General features: G+C 43.9%; 2 protein-coding genes across 2 annotated transcripts in view; both read right to left on the minus strand.

Annotated features, from left to right (window-relative positions):
- Positions 1–9562, minus strand: part of LOC126427997 (keratinocyte proline-rich protein-like) — a 33117-nt gene extending 23555 nt beyond the window's left edge. The window contains exon 1 of the mRNA XM_050089881.1: positions 9467–9562. Coding sequence (XP_049945838.1) covers positions 9467–9562 — 96 coding nt within the window. The remainder of the gene's footprint in view (positions 1–9466) is intronic.
- Positions 8721–27310, minus strand: part of LOC126427998 (basic phospholipase A2 2) — a gene marked incomplete at its 5' end in the record, with an annotated part of 55014 nt that continues 36424 nt past the window's right edge. The window contains 1 exon segment of the mRNA XM_050089882.1: positions 8721–9858. Coding sequence (XP_049945839.1) covers positions 9704–9858 — 155 coding nt within the window.

The raw sequence follows: 27310 nt of genomic DNA on the forward strand, positions 1-27310 counted from the left end.
TTAAGTAGTTCTAAGTCTAGGGGACCGACGACCTCAGATGTTAAGTCCCATAGTGGTCAGAGCCATTCGAACCATTTTGAACGTATAACGAGGCCGTTGGAATTCGCGCATAGGATTGCCTCTTAGAGATGGACGTGGCTGGTCTTAATGTTTTACGTCGAGGTTGGAGCAGATTTCCACCTGGCTCCTCCAGTACCCAGAATTATTTTAGATTTCATAGTATGAAGGCTTTCACGACCGGGTGACATATCTTCTGGTAAACCTTCCGGGATGTAAGGTCGTGGTCCATGAAACTCTTCAGCTCCTAACGTTTCGTCCAGAGCTGCGCTGGACATCTTCAGAGGGGTGTTTCTCCTCCGGTGAGTCGGTAAGACCGGAGGAGAAACACCCCTCTGAAGATGTCCAGCGCAGCTCTGGACGAAACGTTAGGAGCTGAAGAGTTTCATGGACCACGACCTTACATCCCGGAAGGTTTACCAGAAGATATTTTAGATTTGATTAATTTTAAGAAGGATAGTACACCAGATTTTACACACCAATCTCTGTTTTTTAACATTTAAATATGCATCACGGTTTCGCGGTCGTTTACACTGATGGCTCCAAACAAGGGAATTCCCTTGGCTGCTTTGTAGTGTTCCCAGACCATGTCACCAGGATTCGCCTTCCTGCCGAGTATACCGTTTTTGCAGCGGAGCTGCACGCGATCCTGAAGGCACTGGAGCAGATGCATCGTCTTCCGGGGAAACGTTTTCTCATCCGCTCCGATTCCCGTAGTGCCTTACAATCGTTGCAGAACCTGTACCCAGCTGAGGAGTTGGTCCGGCTCATATCTGGCCCACTGTCCTTGCTCCAATGGCAGACTGAGCAAGTGTCATTCTGCTGGGTGCCAGGTCATGTAGGGATGTGGGCCAATGAACAGGCCGATCGGGCTGCCAAGGAGGCCTGCATAGGACAGGACGTGGCACAGTGTCCTATTCCCTGGCTGTCTGTCGTTTCGGTCCTACACAGGATGTGCATGCAGTTGTGGCAGGAGGAATAGTTGGCAGTGACGGCCAATAAGCTGCGGTTGGTGAAGTCAACAAGCCGGCCGTGGCGTTCCTCCTGCCGGTTGCTCAGGCGAGACGAAGCCACACTCACTCGTCTTAGATTTGGGCACCGTCCTCTCACACATAGTTTCGTATTACGGCTGGAGGATCCCTCGTTTTGTCATGTTTGTGATGTGCACATCTCGTGTTTTGCAGAGTATCCATGTAGATGTAGATGTAGATGAGATGCGTGGAAAACTCCGCGCTCCGCATCGTGTATGACATTTAAATTTATTACTTCGTTGGTACTATCGCTGTTCGCAACACGTTTAGCAGAAAGTATACATATTTACTGCTGAATGTATCTACAAAATTGTATCATTGTACGATACGTAATTCAGCACATGACACGTCATAAACATTAAGTTCAAGGGCAGATGCTGCAAGGTATGGGTTTGGACGCGTAGCTTTAAGTAAATACTAGACAACGCGGGGTTTATCCGCTATATATTCCCATATGTGCTTGGGTTGTAACAAAAGATATTCAGGTACTGTGATCTTCTGGAACGTGTCATTGAGACGTAGAATTCTTAAAACGTTATTTTAACGTTTTTCTGGCAGAAGAGGAGCCCGTGCAATGTGGTGGATCAGGAAGGGAGAGAGAAGAAAGTCAGATGGCCTTTACTAATTTCAATTTTAAAATATTTCATTCAAAAACGCCGAGTACGTCCAACTGTAGACTTAAAGAGCATATAGGTCAATGAGCGGAACATAGGCAGTATGAAACTTAAACAGCAAATTTGGAAATGTTCCGCGCCGTGGGAGAAACGAATGCAAACGAAACGATAGTCGACGGAACTGAGGCCTAAGGTGTAGAAGACTTCTAGCATTCCTACTGAATATGCGACATGCAGAAAGAACATAAGATACGAAATTTGATTATTTTTTATTTAATACTACCCTGTGGTATTATATTTTGAGGTAAATCAGTTTCAATAAACTTCTAATTCCATACAAGAGTATGCTATATGCACCCAAGATTATTTTGCAGAATTTTGTTTAAAGACTTAGCAGTTCTAACTGCAACTTCACAAGTATTTTCTCCAGGAATTTGCTGGAAATAATTCATTACAATGCAAAAGAAACGATGACGCCAGGAAAAACAATATCAGAGAAAATGTGGCTTTCATTACTTTGCATAAAACTGAATGCAGGTAAGAAAGGATACAGCCAAATTCTTTGATAACTTTCCTTACTTACCTGTCCTGTTTATCTGATCCCGTTAATCGATTTTTCCTTTTCAATCTTTTTCTGCCAAAACGTTGCACATGGTTCTTACTAATTTACACTTTTCCTTCTGCGTTAGTTAAAAATTGTAGCTGATGTAACTTGTTATACTTTATTGTTACACAATAAAGAGCCAAACGAACTGGTACACCTGCCTAATATCGTGTAGGACCCCGCGAGCACGCGGAAGTGCCGCGACACAACGTGACATGGACTCGACTAATGTCTGATGTAGAGCTGGAGGGAACTGACACCATGAATCCTGCAGGACTGTCCATAAATCCGTAACAGTACAGATCTCTTTGACCAGCACGTTGCAGGGCATCCCAGACATGCTCAATAATTTCATGTCTGGGGAGTTTGGTGTCCAGCGGAAGTGTTTGAACTCGGAAGACTCTTCCTGGAACAATTCTGGACGTGTGGGGTGTCCCATTGTTCTGCTGGAATTGCCCAAGTCCATCGGAACGCACAATGGACATGAATAGACGCAGGTGGTGAGACAGGATGTGTCACTTGTCATACTCGTACCTAGACTTATCAGTGGTCCCATATCACTCCAACTGCAGACGCCCCACATCATTACAGAGCCTTCACCAGCTTGAACACTCCCCAGCTGACATGCAGGGTCCATGGATTCATAAAGTCTCCATACCCGTACACGTCTATCCACTTGATACAATCTGAAACGAGACTCGTCCGACCAGCCAACATGTTTCCAGTCATCGACAGTCCAATGTCGATGTTGACGGGCCTAGGCGAGGCGTAAAGCTTTGTTTCGTGCAGTCATCAAGGGTTCACAAGTGGGTCTTCGGCTCTGAAAGCCCATATCGATGGCGTTTCGTTGAATGGTTCGCACGATGACACTTGTTGTTGGCCCAGCACTGAAATCTGCAGCAATTTGTGGAAGGGTTGCACTTCTGCCACGTTGGACGATTCTCCTCAGTCGTTGTTGGTGCCGTTCTTGCAGGATCTTTTTCCGCCCGCAGCGATGTCGGAGATTTGATGTTTTACCGCATTCCTGATATTCACTATACACTCGTGAAATGGTCTGATGGGAAAATTTCCACTTCACAGCTATCTCGGAGATGTTGTGTCCCATCGCTCGTGCGACGACTATAACACGACGTTCAAACTCACTTAAGGGGGGATGTAATAGATTTTTTGTCCAAAAAATCGATTTTTCAAAAATGTTATGTTCTTGATCTACCCAGTTTAATCTATATTGTGTCTGTATTTTATCGTGATAGCAGCTTTATAAATGCTTTTAATTTGTTAAACTGATTAACTCTGCACTGGCGGCCACTCCCGCCTTTTCTGAGATTTGGGAAACTGCTTGCTTCAGCGGAATTTTTGTCAGTGTGAAGGCTATTTTCTTTCGATATCTTTGGCTGACATCTATATCTCTGGCTGACATCTATGTTTTTGCCTGAAAACTTTCTTGCATGTGGTTTATTTACGTTTTGACAATACTAACACATATTAATAAGTGGAAGGTTGAATTCGCAAACCGTGGAAGTCAAGATTTACGCGTAACGGGTGGTGGAAAATAGTTTAGGAAACGGAGCTTTCAAGGAAATCGCTTTACCAACAAAAAAGAGGAAGCAGCTCGAAAGGGGGAGCATAAGTCCTCAGCTTCAGCATCGAAACTTGTGACAGGAGAATTGTACAGCTGAGTGAATGATGTTAATGTAGGTTCACTGGATTCAGACTTATTGATTTAGAGCTTCTCTGCCAAGCTATAAAGTTTTCATGTTCATGTGTTAGCTGTAAAAATACGGAATGCATGATTGTTGAAGAAAGAAAAGTGGGAATAGCTTGTGATTTTAAATTAAATTGTAATTCGTGTTGCTATTAATTTTCATTTTCCTCTTCCATAAAAACTTTCACTGGTATCTAGGAAAGGAATTGTAGGTTAGCATATGCTCTAAGATGCCTTGGACAAGGCGGGGAAGGAGGTAATTTATTGTGTGATTTTCTGAACATGCCTCCACCTTGTGCAAGGCTTGAAGAAATAAAGAAAGAAACGTCTGATGCTGTATGCGATACTGCCAAAGTGTCTATGAAGGAAACAGTAGAGGAACTGGTGGAAATAAACCAAAAAGACATAGCTCCTGGGGTAGATATCCATGGCAGTGAATCTCCTAAAACTGTTACTGACCTGTGTGTGTCTGTAGATGGGACCTGGATGAAAAGGGGTCACACATCTCTGTATGAAGTTGCATCTGTTATTGGTACTGACTTACGTAAAGTTTTAGATGTAGAAATTATATCTAAATACTGCCACCAGTGTGCAACAAAGAAAATGTCCAACAGTGAAGACAGTGAGAAACTGTGGCTAGAAATGCATGCTCTAAAAATTATAGTGATTCAAGTGGGGGCATGGAGGCTGCTGATGTTGTGAGGATGTTCCGCAGATCTGAGGACCAGTATGGTGTTGGAGAAACTAAATACCTTGGGGACTCTTCTCCGTTCAAAGCTGTAACAGATAATAATCCGTACCATACAACAATTGAAAATTTGGAATATGTTGGCCACACCCAAAAGAGGGTTGGTGGCAGGTTTCATCGCTTGCTGAATGAGAAGAAAGATTAAGTACTTGAGGATGGAAAACCACACTAGGAGGTCAATGCAGGCTTACTGTGAAAAAAATTGATTCTCTTCATTAATTTTATGGGAGAGCTATCAGGAAAAACACACATAATGTGTAGGCAATAAGGCATGCTGTGTGGGAAATTTTTTTCCACAAACAATCCACTGACCAAACACCAATGCATAGTCTATGTTCGAAAGACGATTAGTGTGATTTCAACATCAGAAATGAGATGTATTCACAGAAACACTCATTACCCAACCCTGTTATGAATGCATTAAGCCCACTTTCAGGTTTCTTGCAAACCCTGATTTATTGAGGAAGTGTCTTCACAGAAAAACACAAAATGCAAATTAAAGCCTCAGTAATTTAATTTGGATTAGATGCTCAAAGAGGACATTCTGTGGACTTGAAATAGGTGTTTATGATGCAGTTTTATGTTACAACAAGGAAATAATGGCAGAATTGAAGTGCTGAAGCGAGTTGGTATAGATCCTGGTGTGTTTACAGCAAAAGAATTTTACACCATCGACGAGAGCAGGGTGAAGAAAGCTAACAGATCAGTGTCTCACCTGCAAATACAAGCCAGGCGCATTCGAAGAGGAGAGAAGAGAAACCTGGAGGATGAGGAGTATCAGTATGGATGATTTTAAGAGTAAGGTAAGCTTATTACATGCAGAAGTATCAGAAGAAAATCTTTGAACCTCATTTTCCCTGTTTTACATTTTTTACGTTATTAGAAGCCCTTTCTCAAAAAGTAGATGCGCTAATGCTATTAAAGTTTCAGGAGCTGTTCGCAACATGTTTCTGTCTCCCTGGAACTAAAAAATACGACATCGTGGAATTACATTCTGATTTTTAGATGATTGTATGTAGGAAAGAAGTTAATTTTGGATGTGCAAAATTAAAAACTCTGTTAATGATACAATTTGTACTATAAATTAAATAACTATAGTTCAGTAGTCTTATAGCCTTCTCAGAACACTCCAATAAAATATCCACATTAATTGCGTGATTAAAATTTGAGTTATGCCTTTTTATAAAAAAGACAGTAAAAAATTCAAATTTCTCCTTTGCTTTACACACGCAAAATTTTTTATTTGTACATTAATAATTATGGCTGTAATGATTTTTTAAATAAATGTTTACATTTTCCGTTACATCCCTCCTTAAATCTTGATAACCTTCCATTGTAGCTGTAGTAACCCACCTAACAACTGCGCCAATCACTCGTTGTCTTATATAGCGCAATATTCTGCCTGTTTACATATCTCTGTATTTGAATGCACATGCAACACCAGTTTCTTTGGCACTTCAGTGTACAATGATTATTGTTTCTATTTCCAGTTATTACTTATGAATAATGTATTTCAGTCTGCTTCTTTTTTTGTGCCTCAGATGTTCTGCATAGTCTATGAAATTGAGCAAACAATAAATTTCAAATGTCTCACAAACAATAAAATTGGAATTTAAATCAGGTTAAAATATTTTTAATTTCTAGATATTCTCTTTATATAGTGCAGATATACAGTGTGGATATTTTGTACTGTTCAGGAGATATAGAATTGATATGTATTACCACAGTAAGTTTATCATACCTGAAGGCAGAATAATTTTTCAGCTAGACATGCTAGAACACTATGCACAATCAAATTAGTGACTGTTATTTATTTTTGTCAGCTGCCAGAAAAACACATCTGGAAATATTTAATGAAGAATGACTTTTTGGTAGCTACAATAAGACTTTATTTTATGCAACAATACCAGCATCTTTCTAACAGAATTGACTCACATTGGCTAATTATGGCAAGTCATCATCCAGCATATACCAAGAATCATTAAACATGATAAGCATTATAATTGCCATAGGCTATGAAATTGGTGAACTTTACAGTAGATAAATTCATCTGTAAAAAAATCAAAATACATTAGTAGACAGCAATGTACATATGTTGCATATGCCTTTTGGAACAACACAAAAACACAAACTTCTGGAAATATCAACTTTGTCATAATGAACATCCTTTATACATACTAACTTATGAACAATTTTGACTGACAGATGGTCGCAGCATGCCACTGAGGGAGTGTATGATGTGATGTTTCCACTTTTCATAAAATACTGTTGCCCACTAGTTGGGTACCTCTAATTATGAATATCAACCAGCAGGTAATGAGGATGAAACTCAATTATTGTGTTCCATACATCCCACCATGGATATGAATTAAAATCAGAGAGAAGAAGCTCCAGTAACTGCCACGTTAAGATACATCAACAATTAAATGTCTCCAAGAGCTGTCACACAATAAATAGTTTGGAGACAAGTTGCATTAATGGATAAGAAAATTCTGCAAGACAAGAATTTCATGAAATTCGCAGACTTTTTATTGAGTAAAGAAACAATTTTTTTTTAACTGAAGCTTTAAGAAACACATTAAAATTTGGAAAAGATATTTGTAACACATCTGCTTTCAACAGCTCATTTGTCAATTCAGACTTATGTCAGTAGTTAAAAAGTATTATGTTTGTCATAACAGTTACTGAAAGTAATAATTAATGATTAGTATGTTTCATACAGAAATTTGCCTGGGATATAGTGTTTATTTTTCTGTTCATCACTTACATTTATTTCAAATTTTAAATGATATATTCATTGGAAAATTTGAAACTCTGTATAAAAAGTAATGAAAAGAATGCAAAATGTATAATATAGTATATGAAAGACTTAGAAAAATAATTTTTATTTCATTAAGAAAACTAATGAAAGATGATGTTCAAAGTGACATTTCTATTGCTGCTGCTGGAATGCACAGGAAAATGGTCAGTCAATGTAAAATGCCGATTTCTTTACCAATTTCTGGGCAGATAACAAGAAAAATAGATTTTTGGTTCATGATCTGGTTGCACACACAAGAAGTATTTCCTCATTTATAAATCATCTAACATTCAGCACAAATTGCAACAGCAGAGTATAAAGTCTCTGCCACATGATATTACTCATACTGTTACCAACATTCAACATTTTTGTACTATAGATGAACATACTGTATACTACATCAAATCTTTGGTAAGTTGTTTACACTGTCCATTTATTGAACATATTTAGTCCACAATAATAATAATTGGAAATATCAATCATAAGTATTTCCACCAAAGAGTTACCAATAAATTCTAGGTAACATCAGCTATTTAAGTGTGAGAAAGTCTTAAGGGTAACATATCTTGAATGCAATACTATTTTCTGCATGACGTGTATATTGACAATATCTTCCCTTCCTCAGGTGATATCCTCTACTTGACATACGCATTGAAGTCCACAGCTCTATACCATGCTTAAGTTTCACATTGTGAAGTCGTATGTTTCTAATCCATTCATTGTAGTATGAAGACATTCCATATTCCAACACACATACTAATGTTTACACCACACCACGAACTGTGTTCTTTCATCATATACTTGTCAGTATGATGATGTGTCAGGTGATATAAATATTCTTCACATGGTTTACACATGGATGACATTTTGAGATATGACTAATGTTCCACACATACAGATGTCCTCAGCACATGCACTATTCCAGAAATATTTTGTCTCAAGCACATTTGCTGCATTAGTCTGTGATTCATAGTATTCAAATGCGCACTGCACTAGTACTAGTGTTCTATGTCATGACTCATATATCTTTAGCATAGAACATGCACCAGTTTTATTTGGTGGACAATATAACATGCTTTTGTTTCTTGCACACAAAGATGTTTAGTATGGTGCATGGCTATTCAGTTCTTGTGCTAATGCAATAAGATATTGAGAACACACACACACACACACACACACACACACACACACACACACACACACACACTTCATACTTGCACAGTATGCCTATAGAAGGATGATATTTGGAGATAGCAGCAGGAGGAAGACATACAGACTGCCTTGTCCTGCGTACATGAATAGTTTCTCGCACACTCCACTATATGGCAGTCACAATCACACAATTATTCAACATGTGTACCCAGCAGCTGCGCTCCATGGCTGGCACCTATCATTCTGCAGGTAGCAGAAGGCGCAAGACATGGAAATGGCAATTCTCGTTTTGGCTTTCTTGAGGCACTCCTTCCTGGTGGCGACCACACTCACAGAATCGTTTGGTGAAGGACATGCAGACAGCCCTGCCCCATGGGCACAGAAGGTTTCTGGTGCACTCCACCAAGTGGTGGTCACAGAACACAATCTGAAGCCTGTCCCTGTAGCCTCACTTCAAGGCTGCCAACACGGAAGGATGATGTCTGCAGGTTGTATACAATATAAGAGGTGCCAATGGTTGTTTGGTTTAAAGAGGGGGGAAGGGACCAAACTACACGGTCATCAGTCCCATGCTGATGGATATCGTTCTTTGTGTATGGGAAGTCTCTGAAGCAGTTCACCAGGCAGTGATCACGGTCACACTGTCGTCTCGAACACTTGCTCCAGTGGCTGTGCTCCTGGGCTGTCACTACATCAGGATGATGTTCTGCAGGTACTGGATGATGAAATACGTGAACCAGGACTTGAGTCATTACCGCAGGAAATTCCCGAGACACTTCACCAGGCGACGGTAGCTTCACACGGTCGTTTGGCAGCCCGCCCCAGTAGCTGTGGTTCAAGGCTGCCAACATGGAAGAATGATGTCTGCCGCTGGTGCCAGACAAGAAGATGCTAATTCTCCTGTGAGCACAGGAAGTTTCCGAGGCACGCTGCCAGGCGGCGACAGCAGTCACATTGCCATCTGCTCCAGTGGCTGTGCTCCAGGCGTGCCACTACCCCAGGATGACGTTCTGCAGGTAGCGGAACGTGGAGGAGGTGCAGACGGCCTTGCCCCGTGGACACGGGAAGTTCCTGAGGCACTCCGCTAGCCGGCGGTCGCAGTCACACAGCCGCTGGGCGCACCTGCCCCAGTAGCCGTGCTCCAGGGCTGCAGGCACAACAAGATACCAGTTTGTTAGCCAAACACGACATTATTTTTTTGAAAGAGGAGAGAACGAAACAGCTTAGTCAGTGCTGCCAGTGAGTGCTCTGCAGATGTGTGGTCTCCAGCCAGCTGATACACTACTGGACATTATAACTGCTACACCAAGAAGAAATGCAGATGATAAACGGGTATGCATTGGGCAAATATATTACACTAGAACTGGCATGTGATTACATTTTCACGCAATTTGGGTGCATACATCCTGAGAAATCAGTACGCAGAACAACCACCTCTGGCCGTAGTAACGGCCTTGATACGCCTGGGCATTGAGTCAAACAGACCTTGGATGGCGTGTACAGGTACAGCTGCCCATGCAGCTTCAACACAATACCACAGTTCATCAATGGTAGTGACTGGTTTATTATGACGAGCCAGTTGCTCGGCCACCATTGACCAGGCGTTTGCGATTGGTCAGAGATCTAGAGAATGCCTGGCCAGGGCAGCAGTCGAACATTTTCTGTATCCAGAAAGGCCCGTATAGGACCTGCAACATGCGGTCGTGCATTATCCTGCTGAAATGTAGGGTTTTCCAGGGATCGAACGAAGGGTGGAGTCACGGGTCGTAACACATCTGAAATGTAACGTCCACTGTTCAAAGTGCCGTCAATGCGAACAAGAGGTGACCGAGACGTGTAACCAAAGGCACCCCATACCATCACACCGGGTGATACGCCAGTATGGCGATGACGAATACACGCTTCCAATGTGCGTTCACCGCGATGTCGCCAAACACGGATGCGACCATCATGATGCTGTAAACAGAACCTGGATTCATCCGAAAAAATGACGTTTTGCCATTCGTGCACCCAGGTTCATCGTCGAGTACACCATCGCAGGCGCTCCTGTCTGTGACGCAGCGTCAAGGGTAACCGCAGCCACGGTCTCCGAGCTGATAGTCCATGCTGCTGCAAACGTCGTCGAACTGTTCGCGCAGATGGCTTTTGTCTTGCAAATGTCCCCATCTGTTGACTCAGGGATCGAGACGTGGCTGCACGGTTCGTTACAGCCATCCGGATAAGATGCCTGTCATCTCGACTGCTAGTGATACGAGGCCGTTGGGATCCAGCACGGCGTTCCGTATTACCCTCCTGAACCCACCGATTCCATATTCTGGTAACAGTCATTGGATCTCGACCAACGTGAGCAGCAATGTGGCGATACCATAAACCGCAATCGCGATAGGCTAGAATCCTACCTTTATCAAAGTCGGAAACGTGATGGTACGCATTTCTCCTCCTTACACGAGGCATCACAACAACGTTTCACCAGGCATCCCCGGTCAACTGCTGTTTGTGTATGAGAAATCGGTTGGAATCTTTCCTCATGTCAGCATATTGTAGGTGTCGCCACCAGCGCGAACCTTGTGTGAATGCTCTGAAAAGCTAATCATTTGCATATCACAGCATCTTCTTCCTGCCGTTTAAATTTCGCGTCTGTAGCACGTCATCTTCGTGGTGTAGCAATTTTAATGGCCAGTAGTTTATTTCGAGACTGAATATAATATCAGGTTAACATAAATACTTAAGATAATTTCGATACCTTCAGGTCAAAATTATAAATACCGATAATATCACAGGGAAATGATAGCTTATTTATGAGGGGTATTCAATAAGTAATGCAGCATACCTCTTTTCTGAAAGCAGGTTGGTTTTATTGAGGATTCCAATACACTATATTATTCCCCACTGTTTTGGTTACTAAACTGTATTGTCCACATAATTTCCGTTCAGAGCGACGGTCTGACGCAACCCTAATGGGAGCGCCTGCGTGCCCACACGGTAACACCCTACTGGTCGCCGTCAGAGCTAATGCCTTGCTCCATCAATAACCTCCCCATCGAAACTTCCTGGCAGATTTACTTCTGCCAGTATCTCGTCTCCTATCTGTGAGGACAGGGCGTGAGTCGTGCTTGGATAGCTCAGTTGGTAGAGCACTTGCCCGCGAAAGGCAAAGGTCCCGAGTTCGAGTCTCGGTACGGCGCACAGTTTAATCTGCCAGGAAGTTTCATATCAGCGCACACTCCGCTGCAGAGCAAAATCTCATTCCGGAAACTTCCCATAATCTACGTACCGCTACCCACAGAGTGCATCTTTCACTGGGACAGACAGATGGAAGTCGGGAGGTGCGAGATCTGTGTTGTATGGTGGATGAGGAAAAAGAGCGCAATGAAATTTTTATGCCGACCAAAAGTACTGCCTTAAAGTTGTCAAGCTATTGGAAGCTGCTGACAATGCACGCATTGTGAGGGTACTGGAGACATGTAATACACACTCCTAAGGGACGAAAGTACTACTCAGTCTTTGTTGGTTGGTTGTTTTGGGGAAGAAGACCAGAGAGCGTGGTCATTGGTCTCATCGGGTAAGGGAAGGATGGGGAAGGAAGTCGGCCGTGCCCTTTCAGAGGAACCATCCCGGCATTTGCCCGGAGTGATTTGCGGAAATCACGGCAAACCTAAATCAGGATGGCCGGACGCGGGATTGAACCGTCGTCCTCCCGAATGCGAGATCAGTGTCGAACCACTGCGCCACCTCGCTCGGTTTACTCAATCTTGTGAATATTGTCTCCTCTCCAGAAAATTAAGGACCTACCACCACTCAATAAGAACACTGTGAAAGGTGAGCCGGTGGCAGGTGTTGGGGTTCTCTTACAGAGGAGGCAGGGTCCAGGGAAACTCGAGGAGCTGCACGTAGCCCTCAGCAATAGGTTTGAGATGGTGTCTCCAACTGAAACTGAATCAGCGTGATATATTTCAAGAATCTGAATCTACTCTCACCCAAGAAGAGCACGCGACCCCAACTCTCGTTGGTTCAGTCCCTACGCTCTTGGCACCGTCGCAAATATTGTCTGGCCGAGCGGTTCTAGGCGCTTCAGTCCGGAACCGCGCTGCTGCTACAGTCGCAGGATTAGATTAGTACTTGTTCCATAACGCGAATTCTTTACAGACGAATGGAAAAACTGGTAGAAGCCGACCTCGGGGAAGATCAGTTCGGATTCCGTAGAAATACGGGAACACGTAAGGCAATACTGACCCTACGACTTATTTTAGAAGCTAGATTAAGAAAAGGCAAACCTACGTTTTTAGCATTTGTAGACTTAGAGAAAGCTTTTGGCAATGTTAACTGGAATACTCTCTTTCAAATTCTGGAGCTGGCAGTGAGCGAAAGGCTATTTACAATTTGTACAGAAACCAGATGGCAGTTATAAGAGTCAAGGGACACGAAAGGGAAGCAGTGGTTGGGAAAGGAGTGAGACACGGTTGTAGCCTCTCCTCGATGCTATTCAATCTCTATATTGAGCAAGCAGTAAAGGAAACAAAAGAAAAATTCGGAGTAGGTATTAAAACCCATGGAAAAGAAATAAAAACTTTGAGGTTCGCCGATGACATTGTTAATTCTGTCAGAGGCAGCAAAGGACTTGGAAGAGCAGCTGAACGGAATGGATAGTGTCTTGAAAGGAGGATATAACATGAACATCAACAACAGCAAAACGAGGATAAGGGAAGGTAGTCGAATTAAATCGGGTGATGCTGAGGGAATTAGATTAGGAAATGAGACACTTAAAATAGTAAAAGTGTATTGCTATTTGGGGAACAAAATAACTGATGATGGTCGAAGTAGGCAGGATATAAAATGTAGACTGGCAATGGCAAGGAAAGCGTTTCTAAAGAAGAGAAATTTGTTAACATCGAGTATTGACTTAAGTGTCAGGAAGTCGTTTCTGAAAGTATATGTATGGAGTATAGCCATGTATGGAAGTGAAACATGGACGATAACTAGTTTGGACAAGAAGAGAATACAAGCTTTCGAAAAGTGGTGCTACAGAAGAATGCTGAAGATTAGATGGGTAGATCACATAACTAATGAGGAGGTAATGAATAGGATTGCGGAGAAGAGGAGTTTGTGGCACAACTTGACTAGAAGAAGGGATCGGTTGGTAGGACATGTTCTGAGGCATCAAGGGATCACCAATTTAGTATTGGAGGGCAGCGTGGAGGGTAAAAATCGTAGAGGGAGACCAAGAGATGAATACACTAAGCAGATTCAGAGGGATGTAGGCTGCAGTAGGTACTGAGAGATGAAGAAGCTCGCGCAGGACAGAGTAGCATGGAGAGCTGCATCAAACCAGTCTCAGGACTGAAGACCACAGTATTCATAGATCATGAATACGACACTTCGAAATGATGTGGAACGTGTCAGGTTAATAAAAGGTGTCTACACGAGATATTACATTACACAAAATATTACATGACACTTAATATTTTTAATTTTTTTGTGGGGGTTGGGGAAATTACCCACTTACTACATCCAAAAATTCATCTAATGAGTAGAAGGAGTTGCCATTAAGAAATTATTTTAATTTTCTTTTAAATGCTATATGGCTATCTGTCAGACTTTTGATGCTATTAGGTAAGTGACCAAAGACTTTTGTGGCAGCATAATTTACCCCCTTCTGAGCCAAAGCTAGATTTAGCCTTGAGTAGTGAAGATCATCCTTTCTCCTAGTGTTGTAGCCATGTACACCGCTATTACTTTTGAATTCGTTCGGATTGTTAATAACAAATTTCATATGTGAATATATATGTCGTGAGGCTACAGTGAAGATCTGTAGCTCTTTAAATAAGTGTCTGCAGGATGATCTTGGATGAGCTCCAGCAATTATTGTGATTACACGCTTTCTGCAATGAACACTCTTTTGCTCAATGATGAGTTACCCCAAAATATGACGCCATACGAAAGGAGAGAATGAAAATAGGGGTGGTAAGTTAATTTACTGAGATGTATATCGGCAAAATTTGCAATGACCCCATAGCATAAGTAGCTGAACTCAAACGTTTCAACAGATCCTCAGTGTGTTTTTTCCAGTTCAACCCGTCATCAATGTATACACCTACAAATTTTGACTATTCTACCTTAGTTACCGATTTCTTATCGAAGTCTATATTTATTAATGGTGTCATTCCATTTACTGTGTGGAACTGTATATACTGTGTTTTGTCAAAGTTTAATGAGAGCCCATTTGCAGAGAACCACTTAACGATTTTCTGAAAAACATCGTTTACAATTTCACCAGTTAATTCTTGTCTGTTGGGTGTGATAGCTGTAATTGCATCATCGGCAAAAAGTACCAGCTTTGCAATCCTGGCTCGGGCATGGGTGTGTGTGATGCCCTTAGTTAAGTAGTTCTAAGTTCTAGGGGACTGATGACCTCAGATGTTAAGTCCCATAGTGCTCAGAGTCATTTGAACTATTTGAACGAATGTTGCAGCCGACATGCGAGTGTCAATGGAACACAACGTACTGGTTGTCGGGCAACAAGACCACCCCTATGCTCTCGCAATGCCACTGTGGAGCATGAGATAGCGCCACTGCAGTATTGTTAAACGTGGTTGCAATTGCACCCACTGTCTGAAGTGGATCCCTTCTCTGTCTTCCGCAGTGTAGCGGTCATTCGCTGCAGTAGTCGACCATGATGAAACTCCTCATTTCCTTTGGGCATCGTTCATTGTGGTTCAGACTGCTCCCTATGCACGTGAAACAATGTTGTGGCCCAGGGGTAACGTATATGATTACTACTCGAAACATCTTCAGTCGCATTTTCCAACCCCATTACCGTTTAAATTTTGAATGAAAATCGTCAACTATGGCAGCCGAGGACTTCCGGCGCAAGAAGTCACCATCATTCTGCCAACGGCGTCGAGGAGGAGCATACAGAAGTCCAGGGAACTCTATTGTACTTGGGGTGGGAAACTGCCCGTAAATACGAAAGAATCAGCAATGATCAATGGCATGAGATGCACAAGGTAATGGAAACCACTTTAATGTGTATCCACAGGACATGTCAACTGTAATTAAAAAACTGTCATACAGATCTCTTCATTGGCGAAACATTCCGCACTAGTCCTCCATTTAGATCTCTAGAAAGGGACTGCCAAAGGGAGAGGTGACTGTGAAAAAAGGACGGAATAACCAACGAAAGGATAACGATGTACGTGTGGGGGCATGCAATGTCAGAAATTTGAACACCGTAAGCTAGAAAATCTGAAAAGGGAAATGCTAAGTCTCCATCCAGATATAGTGGGAGTCAGCGAAGTGAAATGGAAAGAAGATAAGGATTTCTGGTCAGAAGATGAGTATAGGATGGTATCTTCATCAGCAGTAGATAGTCTAACAGGAGTAGGATTCGTTATGATTGAAAGGTAGGACAGAGAGTGAGTTACTCTGAACAGCTTAATGGTAGGGTTGTTCTCATCATAATCGACAGCAGACCAACACCGACAACGATAGTTCAGGTATACATGCCGACGTTGTAAGCCGATGATGAGGAGATAGAAAAAGTATGTGAGGATATTGAACAGGTAATACAGTACGTAAAGGGAGATGTAAATCAAATTCTCGCGGCTGATTGGAGTGCGGTTGTAGGGGAAGGAGTAGAAGAGACTGTAACAGGAGAATATGGGCTTGGTACTACGAATGAGAGGGGAGAAAGACTAATTGAATTCAGCAAAAAATTTCGGTTAGTAATAGCGAATACTCTATTCAAGATCACAAAAGGAGAAGGAATACTTGGAAAAGGTTGAGAGATACAGGAATATTTCAGTTAGATTACGTCATGGTCAGGCAGAGATTCCGAAATCAGATACTGGATTGTTACGTGTACCCAGAGGCAGATATAGACTCGGATCACAATTTAGTAGTGATGATAAGGAGGCTGAAGTTTGAGAGACTTGTCAAGAAGAATCAATGCGCAAAGGAGTGGGATACAGATATACCGAGGTACGAGGAGATACACTTTAAGTTATATGAGGCTATAGATAGTAGGATAAGAAATAGCTCTCTGAATAGGTCAATCACGGAAATTGGAAAGAAAAACATAGGTACAAGACCTGCGTAGAAACCCTGGGTAACAGAAGAAATGCTTTAGTTGAGCGATAAAAGAAGGAAGTACAAAATATTCAGGGAAATTCAGAAATATAGAAAAACAAGTCACTTAGGAATGAAATAAATAGAAAGTTCAGGGAAGCTGAGGCGAAATGGCTGCACGAAAAATGTGAAGAAAACAAAAAGGAAATGATAGTCGGAAGGGCTGATTCAGCATATACAAAGGTCAAAACAACCTTCGGTGAAATTAAAAGCAAGGGCGGTAACATTAAGAGTGTGATGTTTCGACGTACATTCAGCGACATATGTGGATACCGTCTGCGAAATGTATTGCGAACAGAGTTAGCAGTAAAGGACCACCCGCCTATCAATGGGGTGGGGGTGCGGCTGGAACAGCAGCGTAGACCACGACGCGGCTTCAAAATGGTTCAATTGGCTCTGAGCACTATGGGAGTTAACTTCTGAGGTCATCAGTCCCCTAGAACTTAGAACTACACTCCTGGAAATTGAAATAAGAACACCGTGAATTCATTGTCCCAGGAAGGGGAAACTTTATTGACACATTCCTGGGGTCAGATACATCACATGATCACACTGACAGAACCACACGCACATAGACACAGGCAACAGAGCATGCATAATGCCGGCACTAGTACAGTGTATATCCACCTTTCGCAGCAATGCAGGCTGCTATTCTCCCATGGAGACGATCGTAGAGATGCTGGATGTAGTCCTGTGGAACGGCTTGCCATGCCATTTCCACCTGGCGCCTCAGTTGGACCAGCGTTCGTGCTGGACGTGCAGACCGCGTGAGACGACGCTTCATCCAGTCCCAAACATGCTCAATGGGGGACAGATCCGGAGATCTTGCTGGCCAGGGTAGTTGACTTACACCTTCTAGAGCACGTTGGGTGGCACGGGATACATGCGGACGTGCATTGTCCTGTTGGAACAGCAAGTTCCCTTGCCGGTCTAGGAATGGTAGAACGATGGGTTCGATGACGGTTTGGATGTACCGTGCACTATTCAGTGTCCCCTCGACGATCACCAGTGGTGTACGGCCAGTGTAGGAGATCGCTCCCCACACCATGATGCCGGGTGTTGGCCCTGTGTGCCTCGGTCGTATGGAGCCCTGATTGTGGCGCTCACCTGCACGGCGTCAAACACGCATACGACCATCATTGGCACCAAGGCAGAAGCGACTCTCATCGCTGAAGACGACACGTCTCCATTCGTCCCTCCATTCACGCCTGTCGCGACACCACTGGAGGCGGGCTGCACGATGTTGGGGCGTGAGCGGAAGACGGCCTAACGGTGTGCGGGACCGTAGCCCAGCTACATGGAGACGGTTGCGAATGGTCCTCGCCGATACCCCAGGAGCAACAGTGTCCCTAATTTGCTGGCAAGTGGCGGTGCGGTCCCCTACGGCACTGCGTAGGATCCTACGGTCTTGGCGTGCATCCGTGCGTCGCTGCGGTCCGGTCCCAGGTCGACGGGCACGTGCACCTTCCGCCGACCACTGGCGACAACATCGATGTACTGTGGAGACCTCACGCCCCACGTGTTGAGCAATTCGGCGGTACGTCCACCCGGCCTCCCGCATGCCCACTATACGCCCTCGCTCAAAGTCCGTCAACTGCACATACGGTTCACGTCCACGCTGTCGCGGCATGCTACCAGTGTTAAAGACTGCGATGGAGCTCCGTATGCCACGGCAAACTGGCTGACACTGACGGCGGCGGTGCACAAATGCTGCGCAGCTAGCGCCATTCGACGGCCAACACCGCGGTTCCTGGTGTGTCCGCTGTGCCGTGCGTGTGATCATTGCTTGTACAGCCCTCTCGCAGTGTCCGGAGCAAGTATGGTGGGTCTGACACACCGGTGTCAATGTGTTCTTTTTTCCATTTCCAGGAGTGTAGTTAAACCTAACTAACCTAAGGACATCACACACATCCATGCCCGAGGCAGAATTCGAACCTGCGACCGTAGCGGTCGCGCGGTTCCGGACTGTAGCGCCTAGAACCTCTCGGCCACCCCAGCCGGCAGTTGGTAGGAGTGTTTCTGCATCTGAAAGACGATGTCAGTTCAAATTTCGCCCCGGTCGCATGACGATGCAAATCAGGTTTGCTTTAAATACACGCTGTAACAGTCGTGAGCGTTAGACACCTTTGAGAATGGACTTGTTGTGTCGATGTTAGTCAAGAATGCCTTCAAGCCGACAAAGGCGACATTATAAATACCTCAGCGAGTTTGAACGAGCTCATGTAACAGAGCTACGAGAAGCTGGATGTACCTTCTGCAATGTTACGGAAAGACTTGGTATCAATGAGCCACTGTACGTGATTTCTGGCAGCGCTAGTCTCGAAAATATACGGCCGCAAGAAGACCGGGCTCCGGATGGCGACGTGGCTCTACCGGGAGGGTTCATCGTCTCGGCCTGGTGGCTCTTCCCCCATGTACTGCATCTGCAGCAGCGATTTCAACAGTAGTTGGCACCACAATGACACAACGAGCTGTTGCTAATCGGTTACATAGAGGACTTTGATGTCGGACGAGGGCAAGGGGGAGAGCTGTTGTGTTTTCTGATGAAAGCTGATACTGCCTCGTGGCCAGTGATGGCAGTGTGATGGTTACGTGGAGACCAGTTGGGGGCTTGTAGACAGCCTGTCTGCGTGCTAGACACGCTGGAGCTACACCTGGAGTCATGCTCTGGGGTGCGATTGGGTATGACAGCAGGAGCACTCTCGTGGGTATGCCACGCAGCCTGACAGCAGATGTGACCGTCAATCTGGCGATTCGACCTGTTGTGTTGCGACTCGTGAACAGCGTTCCAGGGTGTGTTTTCCAACAGGATAACGCTCGCCTACGTACCGTGTAAGGTGCCTCTCACGTGAGGAAGACAATTTCACCAGTTTTAATAAATTATTGTCTCTTATTGATGTATTCACGATAGTTAGGAGGTGCTGTAGTCCGTAGCCGGTCGTGAGTCGGAGAGCATTTCCCACGCTGGCTGGCTGGCTGGCTGGCTGGCTGGGTGACGAAGCGACCATATGACGCGCGTAGTGGGGTGGGGCTCGGTGCTGGACCGTAGCAACAAGCGACAGCCTGGGAAATACACGTGACGGGAAGTACCGCCATCTTGGCGCCAAAGTCACCGATTTTGTTTATTTATATTTAATAATGGAAGTCATTTATGACAACACGAATACTAGGAGGAGCCTCTGGATGTTTAACACTATTTATCATAATTTTGTCTCGTTAAAATTCACACCCGTTCATTAACAAATGCATATCTTAGGAAGTACGAACTTGATCGGAAATCCACAAACTGTGACGAAACTAGCAAGAGATACGGACTGCGCCCCAAAGTCGGCAGTCGGCGTTAAGAGCTCTTCCTGTCTTCTTTGATGGTAGCCGTGCTCTCGGTTACGAGTAGTTTGTGACACGAGTGTTTCATTATTGATCTAATAGGAATAAAAGTGATATTACGGCATTCTGAATGTTAATTTCGAGTAAATAGATACCCCAAAGTCGATCGACAGCAATTTCAGGTAATTAGCTTCCACCCACAGAGACATCCAATGCGCCAGTGAAGAATCTGCACGGGACGACATTTACGAGAGCTGCACCGCGCACAGGTCGGAGGAAACCCGACGACACGACCCACCGAGGCGGATCGAGGAAGGTCCGACTTACACTCGCAAATTCCGGGTGGAAATGCTGACCAGTTATACTGTACGTCACATATACCTCCCTCTACCGACTCGCGGCTGAGTAATAACAGTATCAGTTTAGAAGCGAGGGGATCTTGCAACCGCTGCTTAACCCAACACACGCTACGCTGTGTCGACACGTTGCCTCAGCCTGCTCGATCACCACATCTGTCTCCAACAATCGAGCAGATACGGGACGTCATTGGACGACAACTCCAGCGTCATGCACGATCAGTCGTGACTATCCCTGTATTCACCGACCAAGTGCAACCGTCGTGGACGCATAACTTAAGACGAGCCACACAGGGTAATATAACGTGTTAACAACCCGGCAGAAATGCATGAAAATGAGGGAGCATGTTGCCAGTGGTCTCGCAGTCCTGCACAGAACTTTGGACGTCACATGAAGTGAAGAAAGCATGACCATAGCCCCAGACGGGGCTGGCCTCGCAACGCGAGGCAGTTGAAGGTGCGGGAAGAGACAGCGTGGGTCAATCAGGGAGCAGTTACGGTGCATTGTGATGGTGTTCTTTACTACAACGTGGCCTGCTGGCAGACAACATCTGAATTTCACACGGGGAAGAATCATCGGAAAACTGAAACAACGGCTAAGTGCGACGAGTGTAGCTGAGGAGTTCTTTTTTTCCTTGGATCATCAGTCTTCTGACTGGTTCGATGGGGCGCGCCATGAATTCCCCACCTGCGCCGACCTTTACATCTCGTAGTAGCATTTGGAACCTGGTTCCTTAGTTATCTGCAGGATGTATTGCAATCTCTGTCTTCCTCTACAGTTTTTACCCTCTCCAGCTCCCTCTAGTACCATGGAAATCATTCCCTCAACGGATGTCCTATCATCCTGTACCTTCTTCCAATCAGAGTTTTCATATATTCCTTTCCTCGCCGATTCTCCGGAGAACATCCTCATTCCTTATCAGTGAACCTAATTTTCAACTTTCTGCTGTAATACCACATCTCAAATGATTCGATTCTCTTCTGTTCCAGTTTTCCCACAGTCCACGTTTCACTGCCATACAGTGCTGTACTCCAGACGTAGACTGTCAGAAATTTCTTCCCCAAATTAAGGTCTATGTTTGATACCAGTAGACTCCATTTCGCCAGGAACGCCCTTTTTGCCATTGCTAGTCTGCTTCTCATATCCTCCTTGCTCCGACAGTCATGGATTATTTTGCTGCCTAGGTATCAGAATTCTTTAAAAAATGGCTCTGAGCACTAAGCGACTTAACTTCTGAGGTCATCAGTCCCCTAGAACTTAGAAGTACTTAAACCTAACTAACCTATGGACATCACACACATCCATGCCCGAGGCAGGATTCGAACCTGTGACCGTAGCGGTCGCCCGGCTCCAGACTGTAGCGCCTAGAACCGCACCGCCACTCCGGCCGGCTCAGAATTCTTTAACTTCGTCTACTTCGTAATCACCAATCTTGATGTTAAGATTCTCGCTATTCTCATTTCTGCTACTTCTCGTCTGTCTTCGATTTACTGTCAGTCCATGTTTCTGTACTCATTAGACCGTTCATTCCATTCAGCAGATCGTTTAGTTCGTCATCACTTTCACCGAGGATAGCAATGTCACAAGCGTGTCTTATCATTAATATCTTTTCGACTCTTGAATTTTAATTCCAGTCTTGGACATTTCTTTTATTTCTGTCATTGCTTCTTCGATATATACATTGAACAGTAAAGGCGAAAGAGTACATCCCTGTCTTACACCCTTTTTTTGGTCCTCCATTCCTATTGTTCCCTCATGATTCTTGTACATATTGTACATTACCCCTCTTTCCCTATAGCTTAGCCCTATTTTTCTCAGGATTTCGAACATATTGCACCATTTTACATTGTCGAATGCTTTTTCCAGGTCGACAAATCCTGTGAACGTGTCTTCATTTTTCTTCAGTATTTCTTCCATTATGAACGAGAACGTCAGATATGCCTCTCTGATGCCTCTGCCTTTCCTAAAGCCAAACTGATCGTCATCTAACACATCCCAATCTTTCTTTTAAATTCTTCTGTACATTATTCTTGTCAGCAACTTGGATGCATGACCCTTTAAGCTGACTGTGCAGTAATTCTCGCACTTGTTAGCTCTTGCAGCCTTCGTAATTGTGTGGATGATATCTTTCCGAAAGTCACATGGTATGCCGCCAGAACTACACATTCTACATACCAACGTCAATAGTCGTGTTGTTGCCACTTCCCCCAATCCTTTTAGAAATTCTGATGTAATGTAATCTATCCCTTCTGCCTTATTTGCTCGCAAGTCTTCCAAAGCTCTTTTAAATTCCGCTTCTAATACGGGATCCCCTATCTCTTCTATATTAAATGGTTTAAATGGCTCTGAGCACTATGGGACTTAAAATTTGAGGTCATCAGTCCCCTAGACCTTAGAACTACTTAAACCTAACTAACCTAAGGACATCACACACATCCATACCCGAGGCAGGATTCGAACCTGCGACCGTAGCGGTCGCGGTTCCAGACTGAAGCGCCTATAACCGCTCGGCCACCCCTGCCTGCTCTTGTATATCCACTCCTGCTTTTTGTCCTATCACGTTACCAGACAAGTCTTCGCATCATAGAGGCCTTCAATGTACTCTTTCCACCTATCCGATATCATCCCTGGATCACCTTACACAGTTCAGGAGATATGACGTCATAAACACTATGATGCGAGAGAAATTTGCAGCATCATCGACGACGTTTTAATTTATTACATCTTTACTACTTACTCTATTCACAATACATTTCGCAGACAATAGATACATATACCACTCGATGTACCTGCAAAATTATGTCACTGTACAGCACTAAATTCAGGAGATAAGACGTCATAAAAAATTGAGTGGCGTCAAAATGAAACTGAAGGGCGATATTCGCTACGGACACAGGTGAAATACGCGTGAAAATACGTATGAAATATGTTATATACACGTGACATATGTTTCACATATGCGTACGCGAGCAAAGCCACAGTAAAAAACTCGTCCTAAGCCCCCAGAACGATTTCAATCGAATTTGGTAATCATATTAGTCATAGTCTTGAAACAAATGCCGTGGGGATAACAACACCAGACTCCTGTTGGAGTGAGTGCGATAACCTGCAGAGAGAAGGGAGGTCGATGGGATGCAACATTTCGTATATTATTTTCAATATTTTAACTCAGAATAATGTGAACGCAATTTCAGAATCCAAGATGTAAATAAAGAACACGGCAAACGCTCAAAAACATATGGGGAGAATTTCACATAACCACAACAAACAAAAACACGAGGGTAATCCCAAAAGTAAGGTCTCCTATTTTTTTATAAGTACATAGACCTGTTTATTCCTACAATGGTTTACATCAGTTTACAGCTTGAACATTTAGCTATTTTTCGGCATAATCACCATTTCTGTCGATGCATTTTTGTACACGCTGTGGCAGTTGTTGTATGCCCATGTCATACCAGCTCGCCGCCATGCTCTACAGAAAGTTATGAACCTCTTCTTTCACCTCGTCGACGGAGTTTTTCTCTTTCTGGGCAAATGTTCTTTTAACCTAGGGAACAAGTGATAGTCACTGGGCGCCAAGTCAGGACTACAGGGTGGGTGGGTGATTATGTTCCACTGAAACTGTTGCAGGAGAGCAACGGTTTGCCGAGCGATGTGTGGGCGAGCGTTGTCGTGGAGAATGTGTACGACTTTGCTCAACATTCCTCTTTTTCCGGTTCTGAATTGCCCGTTTGAGTTTTTCCGGAATCTCACAGTACCTGTCGGCGTTAATTGTGGTCCCAGCGGTTCAGCTCCGACGACGAGGAGAAAGAAGAGGTCCATAATTTTCTAAACAGCACGGCGGCGAGCTGGTATGACATGGGCATATAAAAACTGCCACAGCCTCTACAAAAATGCAGCGACAGAAATGGTGATTATGTCGAAAAATAGCGAAATGTTCAAGCCGTAAACTGACGTAAACCACTGCAGAAATAAACAGGTCTATGTACTTACAGAAAAATAGGAGACCTTACTTTTGGAGTTACCCTCGTACAAGAGAAATTTTGATTGTGAGAACACGCAAAGAATACTTCGAGGCCGGCCTTCACCTGCTACAAATAAATATAAGGCAAATCCCAGGAAACAGAAAGACAGCACAGAATACCTGAAGATAAACAAAGCCAAAATTATTCAAAAAAATTACTCAAAAAACAACTGGAAATAGGGTAGATCTAGCGAAAACAGTTCAGAAGGCAATGCTTTGGAATCGGCCTCCCGAGAAACCGAAACACAACTTGCCGTCAGGCCAGTGAACGTAGAACCCGTGCTTGGATGAAGTTTGGCAATAACGGAACAACAGAAACATGGTAAGATATCCGTGAAGTCTAGAAGTATTCCTAGTGAAAAGAGCACAGGAGAAAAGAAGGTTAACTGAAATAGAGGAAGACTTAATGAGAAATAATTGAGGCACTTCTACAGAATATTCTGGGAAAATGTAATGGGTTGTCAGCCTGTAAATATATGCTTCAAAAGAACAAATGGATCTGTAGAAATCAAGAAAAACTGCAAAATTCTTTTCAAAAACTTTGTTTAATTCCTTAAGTGCGAGAAGCCTAAAGAAAAATTAAACTTCACGAAAACGATACCGAATGCTGATTCGAATCCGCCAACTATCACAGAGGAAGTGGAGAACGTAAAAGAAGTAAGAAACAGCAATTCCCAGGAGAAGATGGCCTTATTGCCTAGATCTGGGAATTGAAAAACCAAAACATCACAACATCAATAAAATTCTCACAGGAATATGGAGTACACAGAAAATCCTACATAAATGGAAATTCACGTTGATCCACCCGCTGCACAAAAAAGCGTGACGGTGCTGTGGGGATTATAATTACAGAGTTAGACGTATCTTATTATTACCGGTCACAAAAGTCTCTTCAAGACATTAATAATCAGGACATTCTATGGGCACATGTATAAAACGAGAAGCAGGAGCTGCACAAAGACGATATTTAATGTAGTAAACACTTCAAATCAAAAAATCAACCGGCTTCAAGAAATAGAAGGAGATATAAAACAAACAGGTATCAATAAGGAAGCGATAATTAATTAAAGAGACAAATTCAGAAACAAAATTGTGAACAAGAAAATTGATGTAAGAGAACAGAAGAAAACTGGATAATATGGGCAGAACAATGGAAACAGGTGCACAACCTATGAACAAAGATTACATTAGATTAGATTAGTTCAGAGACAAAGAGATTTTGGGAACAGAAAAAGAGGGAAACAAAAAACATTTGACATTCAAGCTCAAACTATATCTTAAAAGCAAAAAAGTGTAATAATAATAATGTATGACGTAATGTAAACTGAAGCGCCAAAGAAACTGTTATAGGCACGCATATTCAAATATAGAGATATGTAAACAGGCAGAATACGACGCTGAAATCGGCAACGGCTTGTCTTATAAGACAAGATTCTGGCGCAATTTATAGGTCAGTTACTGCTACTACAACGACAGGTTATCAAGATTTAAGCGAGTTTGAATGTGGTGTTACAGTCGGCGAATCGTCGGCCGGCGTGGCCGTGCGGTTCTAGGCGCTTCAGTCTGGAACCGCGTGACCGCTACGGTCGCAGGTTCGAATCCTGCCTCGGGCATGGATGTGTGTGATGTCCTTAGGTTAGTTAGGTTTAAGTAGTTGTAAGTTCTAGGGGACTGATGACCACAGATGTCCCATAGTGCTCAGAGCCATTTTGAACAGTCGGTGCACGAGCGATGGGACACAGCATCTCCGAGGTAGCGATGAAGTTGGGAATTTCCCGTACGACCATTTCACGAGTATACTGTGAAAAACATCAGATCTCCGATATCGCTGCAGCAGGAAAAAGATCCTGCAAGAACGGGGCCAACGACGACTGAAGAGAACCGTTCAACGCCACAGAAGCCAAGCCTTCCGTAAATTGCTGCAGATTTCAGTGCTGTACCATTAACAAGTGCCAGCGTGCGAACCATTCAACGAAATATTATCGATATGGGCTTTCGGAGCCGAAGGCCCACTCGTGTACCCTTGATGACGGCACGACACAAAGCTTTACGCCTCGCCTGGGCCCGTCAACACCGACACTGGACTGTCGATGACTGGAAACATGTTGCCTTGTAAGAGGAGTCTCGTTTCAAATTGTATCGAGCGGATGGACTTGTACGAGTATGGAGACAATTTCATGGATCCATGGCCCCTGGACGTCAGCAGGGGACTGTTCAAGCTGGTGTAGGCCCTGTAATGGTGTGGGGCGTGTGCAGTTGGAGTGATATGGGACCCCTGATACGTGTAGATACGACTCTGACAGGTGACACATACGTAAGCATCCCGTCCGATGACTTGCATCCATTCATGTCCATTGTGCATTCCGACGGACTTGGGCAATTTCAGCAGGACAAAGCGACACCCCTCATGTCCATAATTGCAACAGAGTGGCTCCAGAAACACTCTGCTGAGTTTAAACACAAGAACATTAATGAGTATATCCGGTATGCCTTGCAACGTGCTGTTCAGAAGAGATCTCCACCACCTCGTACTCTTGTGAATTTATGGACAGCCCTGCAGGATTCATGGCGTCATTTCACTCGAGTATTATTTGAGACATTAGGTCATGCCACGTCGTGTTGTGGCACTTCTGCGTGCTCGTGGGGGCCCTGCGCGATATTAGGCAGGTGTACCAGTTTCTTTGGCTCGTCAGAAAACACTGGAAGTTCCACGAAGCTTTTTTGGAATGATGCTACTGTGTAAGAGAAGTCACAACCTTAGAAAATT

The sequence above is a fragment of the Schistocerca serialis genome, chromosome 12 (assembly GCF_023864345.2).
Source record: "Schistocerca serialis cubense isolate TAMUIC-IGC-003099 chromosome 12, iqSchSeri2.2, whole genome shotgun sequence".
NCBI classification, from domain to species: domain Eukaryota; kingdom Metazoa; phylum Arthropoda; class Insecta; order Orthoptera; family Acrididae; genus Schistocerca; species Schistocerca serialis.